This window comes from Hippoglossus stenolepis, chromosome 16 (genome assembly GCF_022539355.2).
Source record: "Hippoglossus stenolepis isolate QCI-W04-F060 chromosome 16, HSTE1.2, whole genome shotgun sequence".
NCBI classification, from domain to species: Eukaryota; Metazoa; Chordata; class Actinopteri; order Pleuronectiformes; family Pleuronectidae; genus Hippoglossus; species Hippoglossus stenolepis.
This window is the reverse complement of record NC_061498.1, coordinates 12,903,773-12,916,899: the sequence shown is the minus strand read 5'-3', so window position 1 is coordinate 12,916,899 and position 13,127 is coordinate 12,903,773. Positions and strand designations below refer to the sequence as shown.

Sequence of the window (13,127 nt, the reverse complement as noted above, 5' to 3'; positions counted from 1 at the left end):
CATGTTTTTTTCACAGTAGTTCAACCTGGACAAACTAAACACCTTTTGAGTTTTTATGACAACTGAAGGCTACCACAGGTTCTCTTTCATGTCTATAAGAGGAAGGTGAGGTGACGGGTATTCAGCTGAAACATGCAACTTCACCAGTGGATGTCACTAAATTCTACACACTGAACCTTTAAGAGTAGGCAACGGTTTCACTTACCCAGTTTCAATACAACAAACCCACTCTTTAGGTCGTATTAAATGCCTCAAACTGAGATGGACTTGCTTTCCAAATTTCATGTTTCATGATCATTGTGCTCGTCTGCATTTCTCGTTTTCTTATCACATTATAAAGTCACGACATAATAATAATAATAATATTAAGAAGCTATATTTACAAGTATTCAACCTTCACAGTCATTATGCATATATTTCTTACTTATTATGTTTTGAGTATTCTTATTTTTATCATTGTATATTTATTTTATTCTATTCTTTATCGTATTTTTTTAAATATAGAATTATTATTCTTACCATTATTGTTGTTCCTGTTGTCTTTTATTACTTCTTTACTTCTACTTAAGTTGTTCACATGATGATACTTAAACAACTGGTGTGACAATAAACGTCTTGAATCAGAGAATGTGGTGCAGTGGGATCCCAAAGTAGCATGAAAAGAAAGAACAAGTAACCCTCATATTTGTACTTGAGTACAAGTACTCATGTACGTTCCAGCACTGCTCACTTCTGCAAAATGACACTAGAAGACACTCAAAACTCTTCCCCCCCCTCGTTGGAGAATATTCCCCCTGGTTTCCTCTGGAAGGCAGCAAAGCTAAATGAGTACAAACGAGAGTAAGAAGAGGAAGAGGAGATATGAGCAGGGGATGGATGTTGACGAAAGCAATGACGAAGAAGTGAAAAAAAAAAGGAAAAAAAAAAGGAAGACTGCAGAGGAAAGTACTTTTAATTTAAGTCACAAGTTGTCATGCGAGGGTCGGTTGGTTTTTTAGGAGGGAAGTGCGCCCTTGTCTCGGTGGTGCGTTCACGGTCCTGCAGCTCAACAGTTCGTGCAGCGGCTCTTCAGGCGCGGCTCAGTTAAAATGGATTTACCGGAGTTTCTAACGAGTCCGTATGGGAGTCCGTGTTAGATCTGCGCTTCATACGAGTCGACAGCACAACATTACCAGAGGCTGTAAACACACCACACCACTTGTTTTCCTATTGGAGACTGAATAGCACCATGGCAGACACAAGGACTTTCAACGTTGTGATCCTGGGTGTGGGATTTCTGTTCATTTTCACCGCCTTCACCACTTGTGGGAATATTGAAGTAAGTTAAAAAAATAAAAATAAAACAACTTATAACTTTTGCTTTTGACTCATTTAAAACTTCCTGCACAGATGTTCGGTCTTATTTGCATAACGTAGCTACTCTCTGAACCGGAGGAGATAATTTATTGCTTTAGTGCATGTCTTACATTTCCTGCTATTATTACGCACATGTGTAATTACAGCACGTTTCCACAACTGTGTAAATAGTCTGCCAACACGTACATGCAAAATTATATTCTTATGTATTTCAATGCTTCACAATCTCTGCATTTACATTTTTGTGTATTGTTTATACTTTATTTATCCCAGAAATAAATTATAATTCAGTATTATAATGTCTAGTTCTAATGCTTTTATTACTTGAACTTTTCTGGGGCTCAGTTATTAATCCCAACAGGAGATGCATTATGGGCAGTAGGAAGCTGGTCAATCAGAGCTTGTGTCATGTGCATCTCGTGTCTCTAATTTTCTTCAATGGCCAGTGGAATTATCAAACCAGATGGAGGACTGTGGGACATAATTGTGAGGCATTTATCCTTTTGTCGAACCCTGTGTTTTACACTACATGTTTTCTTTCTTTTCTTTTTTTTCACTTTTAGCAAACAGTGGTGAAAAGCCTGGAGAATGGCACTTTCACTGGGAGTGGGTACCACAGGTAGGTCAGGCAGGATCACATCCTCCGCTCAGCATGGGATTTTATAATAAACCCTTAACCTTTTAAAGTAAACCTGCAGTAATGTTTGTTTTTATATTTTATTTGTTATCTAATTTTAGATCTTTTTTCATATCAATTGCTGTCTTTGATTTGGAATGATGTCGTCTTTGATGTTTTGTGCTCTTGTTTTTTATTTGTCCTGGTGGCTGTTTTGAAAGGTGCTATACAAATAAAGTTATTATTACTGTTAATATTTCTGTTTTGCTTCCTTTACAGTCTTGGAATCATCTATGGCATCTTCTCCTTCTCAAATTTACTTGCACCAGCAGTTGTTACAGTATTAGGACCAAAGATTTCCATGTTTATCAGTGGCCTTCTCTACAGGTAAACATTGTCATGCAGGATGCTGACATAGATGAGAGCTGAAACATATCTCTCATGACCATTCCTCATGTTCTGTGTCTAGTGGGTACATCGCTGTGTTCATCATCCCGTCAACATGGTCCTTTTACTTCACCTCTGTACTCATTGGCATAGGAGCAGCGTGTAAGTACTTCTCCCACAACATGTCCTGCAACATGTGATCACATATGAAATTGTTTTTATAATTAGTTGCTGTAGGAAATGTTGCATGTTCATTAAAGGTATGGCATACAGGGGGGAAAACACGTATGTATCCTGGAAGGAAGGGAAAATGTTGAGGTCTTTAATTGTTTTTGTACTTATCAATTATTCCCATATTTCTATTACAACAACAAACCTTTGCAAATTTCATTAATCATTTAAGACAACTCTCGTCTCCATTACTTTCCCCTGTATTATGACACAGTGAGTTGAAACCTGGTTTATAATGTCAATTCATATATTTTATTTGTATTTTCATTTGTCTACTTAATCTTTTTTTATCAGTGTATCTATAATTTAATCTTTTATTTTACTAATGAACATCTAATGATTATTTTCAGCAGCAATCAAACTGTTGGTTATTTTCCTTATTAGTCGTTTTGCTCATCAAATGCTAAAGAAGAGTGAAAAATGCTCACTATTCCTACGTATACGTAGCCCAAGGTGACGATCAACATCCGAAGATGACAAAGGAAAACATCTAATCCTCTCGTTCGAGAAGCTGAAACCAAAACATTTTTATGCATTTTTACTTGAGACATGGAAGAAACAATTTTTCAATTATCAGAATAGTTGCACATTTTCTCATGGAATAATTGGTTTATTGTTTCATTAGTTTATTCAAATACCAGATTTGATTACATTACATTGACAGGATACAGTGTGTTAAAAATAGGTCAAAGCACTGAGGCACATGAATACTTCGGCTCGGCTCCTGTTTGTTTGTGCAGCCTCAGTTTGTGTTCAAATCCAAACAGTGTTTAATAACGCATACAGGGATTATTATAACTGGGATGTGATGATGAGTATAAACAGTATGTCCCAAATTACACCTCAAATAGGTTCAGAGCTGTGTGTGTAAATTGTGCGCAGCACCTTGAGCTCGCTCTAAGATATAAATGAAAATAAAGAGAAAGCGGCTCTTTGCTGAGAGGTTAGCTGAAATAAAATGAAGAGAAATGATTTGTAGCTGGTTTTTTAATGCAGCCTGAAATTGCTGCACTGCGATGAATTCCAACCCAGTGCCTGGGCCACTGTGCGGTTAGATGCTTTACTTACAAACACAGAAAGATAATTTTTCACTTCATGTGGGCAATTAACTGACCGGGTACATTTTTTTCCCTCCTGAAATGACCGCTCTCCCTCCCATTCCTTTCCCTGGCAGTGCTGTGGACGGCTCAAGGACACTTTCTCGTGGAAAACTCAGAAGCCTCCACCATCAACAGGAACACTGGGATGTTCTGGGCTCTGTTACAGTGCAGGTAGGCTGCCACTGACTGATGTTAAATTCAGGTCTCTGTCTATTCCGTGTAGACTGACTGCATAACGGATAGAGCTGGGCAATAAAACAATATGAATAATATATAATTTTAATCAATAGGAATATAACAAAAGTCCTATATATTGATATATATCAATATATTGTTTATGCATTGTGCAAGCAGTGAGGGGGTATAACACATAATTGATCAAGAGGATAAAGAAGAGTTTAAAACCCCAGCCTTCACTCTGGAGCAAAACTTAAACTTAAGGAAATAATAATCTGACAGTAATCAGGATAATCATTGATAGATAGATATGAAAATGTTTATCTTATACTTAGACCTAATACTGGACCATTAACACACTGGGCCTGTAGATGTAGACTGTTAATATATTAACCATAGACTGTGTATAAAGATGGACGCTGCATCTACACTTCCTTTTACTGTACAAAAAATTAAGTATATATAATATCCCAGATATGGATGCTGCCTTCTTGCGCTTTTGCAGTCATTTGGAGCCAGATTCTGCACAGTAGGGGTCATGGTGTGGAGCAGCAGTATCGAGGTCCCATCGATAAAACTCTCGACTATTCGTGTCAGTCCCAGCTGTCAATCATGAAGTTCCACCCCAAATCATAGCATCACATTATTAATTAATTCAGGAAAAAAATTTAACATACCGGAAAAAAAATAATTGGGCATACATACATACATCAGAGCAAGACTCAGACAACAATGGGCAGATTAACAAAAGCTTTAAGGAATCGTTTTTGTGCAGATTACTGTGAAAGGATCAGGGGCGAGTGGAAGGAAGACCAGGGTTCTTATACTGCATCAGGTGATTAGTGGAAATCAGCTGCAGGTTTGAGAGGGAAACCACACCCATGCCCAGACCTGCCAAACCAATCACATGCACACTGACTAACACATACCAAGCATTCTCAGCCAATCAGTGTTCATTCACTCACACACACACACACACACACACACATAACAGGAGGGAGGGACAGCCAGACCATAACACAACCTAAACTTTCATCTTTGAGAAAAATGTATTCTGCATTTAGTTTGGTCCATGTCCCGTCCACTAACATGCAGGAGGTGGGATGTATGAACTATACTGCAGCCAGCGGCCCCCTCCCCTTTTGGGGAGATGCGATGTCGTCCATCTTTATACAGTCTGATGACGCTGACTCATTATTTGAGGGAGACCAAATAGAAGGCATATTATTTGAAAAGGTTATTTTACACACACTGCATACTTAGATTATCCTGTATGTGATTCTCTGGAATCATTTATCTGCAACTTAGTGAAGGAACCTAAAAATCGTCAATTAACTGCTAAATAACTAGCTATATTATATCAATCCTTTAATTCCTGCATTCACTTCATAAAACACGTTTCATCACCTTGTTTTTCATGTTCGATCAAAGCTGTCACTACGCTGCAGCAGCCAAAATCTTATCCTCTTTTTATTTTTTACCTGATAGTATATTACTGTGAGCTTTATTTAAAAACGTATCTCATAAATCATGTCACAAATTGTCATTTGCGCGTCTGTATTAGTTTCTCTGCAAAATATATTCAAAACAAGCCCGAGCTGCTGAAACCGGAGCGTTGTGCAGGAGTTTGGGCCTTTTCATCTCTTTTGTTTGGCCCGCTGCTCTTGCACAGTAGCTTGGACATCTAATTTGTATTTGCTAAAATATGCAAATTGAATTAGTATAATAATTACTTTGGCTGTCACCTGCGCCAAAGCTCACAACAGGGCAATGCTAATCTGAGTCTGCAGTGGTGATCCCTGCCACAGTAAACTTATGAATCAATTCTTCACAGCCTTCACACACACACACACACACACACACACACACACACACACACACAGAATGCAGCCAGTCTTATCTTTATGAATAACCCCTGTTATCCCTCATTGAGGCTTTGGGACAGAATAATTGCACAGAATTTTAAGCCCCCGAGAGATTTGACACCAGTAACACTCGCTGTCCATAACAAATAGTACCAAGGTTGTTCTAATTAAATGTTAGGGTGTTTAACTGAAATTAAAAATCCCAGAAATCAACTCCGTGATGACGACGAACTCTTGTGGGACGATATCTCTCTTCCCTGAAGGTCCACAAGTGGCGACTGCATCAACAAAATACAACTTTGTTTCATAGTGGGGGTTGAAAACTGTTTTAAAAGCTTCATAACACTTTTCTGCGAGATGGATGAAAGGATGGTGGATTGTGTTTCTTATCAGGTGAAAGCTATGTGTCTCCAAAATGTCACCCAGACAGACTAGACGTCAGCTAAATACATTTTAGCTGACGTGAGGCCGTAGCTGGTTCATTCTGTCCTACAGCAGTTGGCAAAACAATCTCAGCTTAAGGTCCATTTAGTTGTCGTTCGGACTCTAAGTCATATGACATGATCTTCCTCCTTAAACCTGCACTTACTGACGCCTTTGACCATTTGAGGGCAGCAGAATCAAGCCATAAACACAATGTAGATTACCTTACAAGTTAATATTGCAATATTTGATAAAGAACAGTTGCTTATTTACACATCCTGCAGTTACAGAGCAACATACTCAACCTATTCATTGGATTCCCTTGTTTCTGGCCACTTGGTGAATGTAAGCTCACTGTACATTGTTTGAATGCGTCTGTGGTGGTTTTTTGGTCGTCTGTCCGTCTCGATATCCCAGGAACGCCTCGAAGTAATTCATTCCAATCTGGCACAAACGTTCACTCTGAGTCAAGGATGAAGCGATCCATTTTATGATTTTGTAGTAAAAGGTCAAGGTCACTGTGACCTCAGCTCTCAAAAAAGTTCAAAAAGCTCTAAAACCCCTTAATAAAAAGGGATTTTCTCCTCCAAGGAGGTTATGTTCTCACACCTGTCCATTGGTTAGTTGGTTTGTGTCTGTGCAAGATTACACAATAACTACTTTAATGGATTACCACGAAACATGGTGGAAGGATGCGGTGTGGGTCAGATACAATTACATTTTGATGTAGATCCAGATGTTTTGCTGAAAACTGCAGCCCACTGCCCAAAATGACAACATGGGAGATATGAGAATGTACCAAAACTATAAAGCTGTAGGGCGCTTAGCTAAATAATCTGCTAATACTTTATAAAACTCGTCTGTAATTTCATGACATCAAGTCTTTCCACTGATAAAGATCATGTAATATGATACAAAAAAAAATGTAAAACATATACTGAATTCACAATGAATGGAAATTGAATGGAAAACACATTTCATTGACTTAGCTGAAAAGTCCCAACACTGGAGATACAAGGTTTGAACCCAGCAGTAGATTTTCATTTGAATTACTGTCATATCCATCATCTACATATTTGACTCATCAGTATTTTCTCCTTTGCAGCATGTTGTTTGGGAATCTTTACATTTACTTTGACTGGAATGGAAGAGCGGAGATATCAGGTAGGATTATCACTGAGCAAGTCCTGTCACCACCATTATAGAAAATTGTAGCAAGATGATGAAAACATCAAGGGCATTACAGAGCACGACTCATTGGCTATTCTGAATATGCTCCGGCGCATATCTGGAGTATATCTTGTGCACTTAAGTTAAAGTGGTTTATTATAATTTTCTTCTTCTCAGACAGCAGCAGGAAAAACATCTTCCTGTCCCTGTTGGTCACCTCGATACTCGGCACGCTCAGCTTCCTGGTGTTGAGGAGGAGCCATCACGAAGAGGACATGCTCTCTGAAGAGGAAGGGCGCCTGCTGCTTTCGACACACACGATGTAAATCCTTCCGATAATTGCACCTCTCTCCCCGTAATCAGACTATATAAAAGTGTCTGAACGGCGACTGGAAGGACACAGTGAAAGTGAAGTACACTGTGATTTATGCCACGTGGTAAAATATATTACAGTGGGCAAGGCAACGAAAGTTAATAATTTACCTCCCATCTACTTCACCATGTTAACCTTTAACCAAACCACCCACGAAATTGATATTTGATCGAATAACCTACCTTGAATCGTATGAGGGTTTTCATCATGACTTATCGCCTCAGCTCCACAGGAGCGCTTGTCCTTCACAAGAAATGACAACGACCATTTTCCCACAGATCATTGCAATTTTGACGAGTCTAATCATAGGTCTTTTTCTAGTGGGGTGCAATCACGCAGATTTTGGACGGCCCGGGGAACGAGACTTCCCCTTTCAGAGTGACAGTGGTTAAACACCACAGCCACTTCAGACCTTTTAAATCATAGAAATGATTTGAATGATTTGGAAAAGAGGTTTGACTCAAATGACAGAAATAACAAAAATATAGTATAAAAATATGGATGGCGTCAAAATCCAGTGATAGTCATGGAAAATGACGGAAAGAAGTTTTTTTTCTGAAATTTTGTCAGCATCTTTATTTCAAAGAAAAAACGTATTCTTTCAGCCTTTTTCTCTCTCTTATGGTAGCAGCTTGTTCAGACACTATTCTGAGTATCTACTCGATCCAGGTATTTGCTTTCTGTCTTGCAGCATAACAAGGAATCCTACGGGGAGCAATTTTTTATCTGTGGAAGCGCTGTTCTGCTCTCTGTTGGGATGTTTTCTGAGGAAGTCTTGTCATCTCTTTGCAGCTTAGGTTTCTGAGATTTGTAAATAACTTCACTTGTGGTTCACTCAAAGGACGTTACATCATTGTTTGTGTGAGTAGATTATTTCCGCAGAAGGTAAAACACATTTTATAACACATTTGTATCTTCTGTGGTTTAGGTATAAGCACAGAGCCAGCAGTGCCATGCAAGATGCCAAGTCAGAATTCAGTAAGTTTTTTACATTAAATATTAGTGTCTATGAACTGTTTTGCTAAAACAACACTTGGGATTTGTTCATTTACACTTTGCATCAGTATGAATTTACCGTATGCATATATAATGAACTCCACCGTGTTCCAGGTTTTCATTATGTGGTGTGTTCATCTCCGTCTTGTAATGTTAAAGAAAGTGAAAAATAATACAGATCTGCACCAAAATTCAACGGGCTCTTCGTTGGCCCAAGACCTACCCCTCGACAAAATTTCATGGAAATTGGTTGAGAAGTTTTTGCGTCATCCTGCAAACTAACAAACAACACTGACCTCCTTAGCAGAGGCGATTCAACCAAACTTATTGATACAAAATAGCACTTAAACATATATGAGTGTGAGTAGAACTGCCTTAAATGACAGAAAGCATCTTTTGTAAAAAAAAATGTTATCATGTACTTTGGCTTTTCCATTTTGGCCTATGTCCCATCCACCAACATGGAAGAGGCAGGATTTCTGATCTTTACTGCAACCAGCCACCAGAGGGCTGTCAAGAGGTGTGGTCACTCCTCAGGAGCTGTCCTGTCATCCACACTATGGTGGCTATAGAGCAATTTAAAAAATGACAGGTTAATTCATTAGAGTGCATCATATGGGGACCACAAATATCTGTATGAAGTTTGGCTCAAAATGCACATTCAGTCGAAGTGCTACTTTTTCTCTTGCTGTGTAAATATTTATCAGTCATGTTTTTCACAGCTGATATGAAATCTACTGAGAAAGTGCAGAGGTGTGTTATTTTGTCTTCCTCGGTTACTTGGCGTACTGCAGGCAACCTCCAGTTTCTCCGTTTCACTGCTGTTGGTCTGACACTAGCAAGGCAGTCACAGGCAGCGTTGGTTTTTGTTCGAGGGAAAATTGCTTTCATGTTGATAAGAATCTTTCGAGCATTACAACAGAGTACACAGAAAACTGCCTGTGCGGGAGCTTTTATTTCAGATTATATCTGTGTTTGTCAAGTAGAAACCCTGCTGCACTTGCACCTGCTGTCAGTGCAGCAGAGATGCATGCTGATTTATGTCAAGAAAGGGCATCCCGGCATATACAAACAAACCTGGAGGGATTTCTTCTTTTGAAATCTGAATTTCCCGTAACAGCACGAGTAAATATCTCTCTTGGGTGTTTTTGCCATAAATGCGTCTTTTTGGCTGATTGAGACTGAATATTTTCTCAAATTGTGGCTGCTATAAACTTTAATTGTCAAAATGGGGCCTTAACAGCTGCATTTTTATCTGAGCTCAATAGTTCTAAATATCATCTTTAGCAATTCAAATCACCCTTTTGTGTCCACTCCTGTTTAGAAACAATTCTGCAACTTCTGAAGAGTAAAACTATACTGCTCCTGAGTCCCTGCATGGCATACAGCGGTGAGTACAAATGGAGAATGCATTTCCTGTAGTGAGTATTTTAGCCTCCAGTGAGGGCTCGCGGCTACAGCCTGCCCTCTTTGTTCTCCAGGCCTCGAGCTATCTTTCTACAGCGGCGTGTATGGGACCTGTATTGGAGCAACCACACAGTTTGGACTTGCAGCGAAAGGCTTGATTGGGATCTCTGGGATCGTGGTGGGCATCGGAGAAATAGTGGGTAAGTTTTAGGCTCCTCTGTTAAACTTCGATTTACAGTCACGGAACGTCTGCCGGGGCTCACGTCGTCTTTTGGCTCTCTCCTCAGGCGGAGGCTTGTTCGGATTGCTGTGTAAGAACAACCGCTTCAGACGGACCTCTGTGGTGTTTCTGGCAATGGTCGTCCACTTTGTCGCTTTCTATTTGATCTTCCTCAACATCCCAGATGACGCCCCCGTCGTCTTTAAGACCACGACCCAAAAGAACCCATATCTAACACCGAGGTAGCTAATTTATCCAATCATTTAATGATGAAAATGTATGAACAACAGAAAGGCCTGTGACACTTCTTTTCTGTTTGAATAAGATCTACTTTTTCTCCCGCAGTGTGTCCATTGCCCTGCTGTGCAGCTTCTTGCTCGGACTTGGGGACAGTTGTTTCAACACGCAGCTCTACAGCATATTAGGCTGTGTTTATGCTGAACACAGCACGCCTGCTTTCGCTATCTTCAAATTCATCCAGGTAATCCTGACTTCCCAATTTACCGACATTGTTAGCAGTGACGAGCAAAGCCGGGTTAAAATGTTGTCTTGTCAGGTGTGAAATAAATTCACCTGAAGCACCATTAAAAAGGAAAAGACAAGACCCCTGTACGCCTCTTAATCTCTCCCTTTGTCTTTGCAGCAAAATTGGCCCCTAACCAGAAACAAACCCTTGAAATTGCAGTTTTTTTTTATATTGAAAACAAATACTTGTTAAATAATAAGCATGTTGCTGCATGGGTCCAATAAACAAGGTATTCAACTAATGCATAAATCAATAACGAGTTCAATAATGAACTGTCTGCTGTCTCCCATGACGTCTCTTAACAACCTCGCCTGCAGTAAATTATCCTAACTAGACCGTGCAAAGTAATTAACCCTAACATTAGAGTATTATACTGTTACCAATTGTGCCACAACTAATTCATTGTTTGAATGTCAACATAAGAAAAACATACTTAGCTAGTTATCAATGCTGGATTTCTGCTTGAATGTATGTATTTTTTACAGTGTGCGTCACTTTTACGAGAGGATAAGAAACGGTCATTGAGTGTAAATAAAGATGGACGATGCGTCTCCATTTCCCTTTTCTGTACAAAAATGAAGCCAAAAAATTCAAGATGCGGGCGCTGCCATCTCGCACTTTTGACAACATTTGATTGTGGTGCAAAGCCGTGCTGTCAAGGTCCCGCCAATACACCCCCACCTGTCAATCAATACGTTTCCCCCTGCTCTGATAGAATCAAATAGTTTATAATTAAAAATCACACTAATTAGAAAAATAACTTTTTAAAATACATGCGCTTGATAAGAACTGGCTAAAATGACTGAAACCATCTTTGTGAAAAATTATATACATATGAAAAATATATTATACGTGACTTTTTCGTTTTTAGTCCATGATTTGGCTTCACTTTTGAGGAGCCCTATGTCGTCCATCTTTGTATCCAGAAGTTTGCAAATTTTGCGATATCGCTTTAACGCTTTAAGGTGACTGAAGTCTAAACTTTTCCAAAAGCAAACAGGACAGAAACCCCAATTTAAAGTGTTATCCTCACATCTGGAACACTATGTGTAGACTCTAATCCTAAAGTGGTAACCTTTAACACCTCCAAATAAGATGTTATCAGTAATACGCTACTCATTTATTGATTTAGTCCATTCCTTACATTTTTGGTGTCGTTTTTAGTTTTGTAAATCCTTAATAAAAAAGACACTACCCTTAAAAGACTCTTAATATAGAGTCTATTCTTTCTACTAAAGCCCCTTGAACAAAGCTCGACAGACCTGCTAGTTCCGGATGAAAAGCTGCGATTGGACAATTGCTGTTCAGGAGAGGCTTTTAGTGAATGGTCAGCTGACAGTAAATGCACCAGTGGGATCTGTTAGTTTGACAAAGAAGTGCGAGAGCTACTTCCTACTGTTAAAGGGCGTCTTGCTTGTCCAGCCATGTGAGAGCAAAAACTGTCTGTTAAACAACTAAATAAAATCTCCTCTCCCTCGACAGTCGGTTTTTGCAGCCGTGGCGTTTTTCTATAGCGGCTACGTCCTACTGATGTGGCAGCTCCTGCTGATGGTCATCCTGGGCTTCGCCGGAACGCTCAGCTTCTTCGTGGTGGAGCGGATACAGAACATCTCCGTAGATTTGCAGGAATAATAGAAAAGAAGACATTGTTTGAAATCAACGCTTTAGCGGGTTAGACACCTTGGTGGGCGGGACTGAAGTCACCAGAAAAAAAAAACAATCCTGCATGTTTTATTTCAAGAGGTTATTTTAAAATCTCCTTTTACCATAATGCACTGAGGGTCGCACACATTTGGATAAATATTCACTCTTTAGAATATTTTAAATTGATGCCACAGCTGAACCGAGTTGCCTTAAGTCAACCTTTGAATAGTGCTGCAAGGTTTTTGTACCTTGCACATTTTCTCTCTTAATTTCGACACTACATAGTGTAATTGCTAATTCACACTATTTTTCGACTGCACTTGATCTTACTGTAGGGTGGGTAAAATAACCACTCGCGTACAGTATCTCTAATCTGCTTCCAGCTCAGGTCCGTTGTTAAATGCAGTGTCATTGCTGAAAATATTTATGCATTGGTTTATAGCTCGTCAGAATTGACAGATTGATGAAGAATGGATTATCTATATATATTGTTCCTGTCATTGTCTCTCAGAAAAAAAAAAAAGTTTACTAACTAACGCCTGACAATCACTGTTCTCAAGGTTTTTTTTGTAAATTTTTGCATATTAATGTCAATGAATCTTTGATGAATAAAGTTTGATGCATTTTGCATTTCAA

The 13,127-nt window shown here is 39.2% G+C and overlaps 1 protein-coding gene across 1 annotated transcript; it reads left to right on the top strand.

The window, feature by feature from the left end:
- The first annotated feature begins 817 nt into the window (after positions 1–817).
- LOC118122810 (UNC93-like protein MFSD11) lies at positions 818–13,127 on the top strand. Its single transcript, XM_035179684.2, has 13 exons — positions 818–1,318; positions 1,920–1,975; positions 2,252–2,359; positions 2,442–2,521; positions 3,765–3,861; positions 7,261–7,319; positions 7,503–7,647; positions 8,627–8,676; positions 10,019–10,084; positions 10,176–10,301; positions 10,389–10,563; positions 10,667–10,802; positions 12,330–13,127. The coding sequence occupies exons 1-13, from the start codon at positions 1,229–1,231 to the stop codon at positions 12,477–12,479; spliced, it is 1,338 nt and encodes a 445-aa protein (XP_035035575.2). The 5' UTR covers positions 818–1,228; the 3' UTR covers positions 12,480–13,127.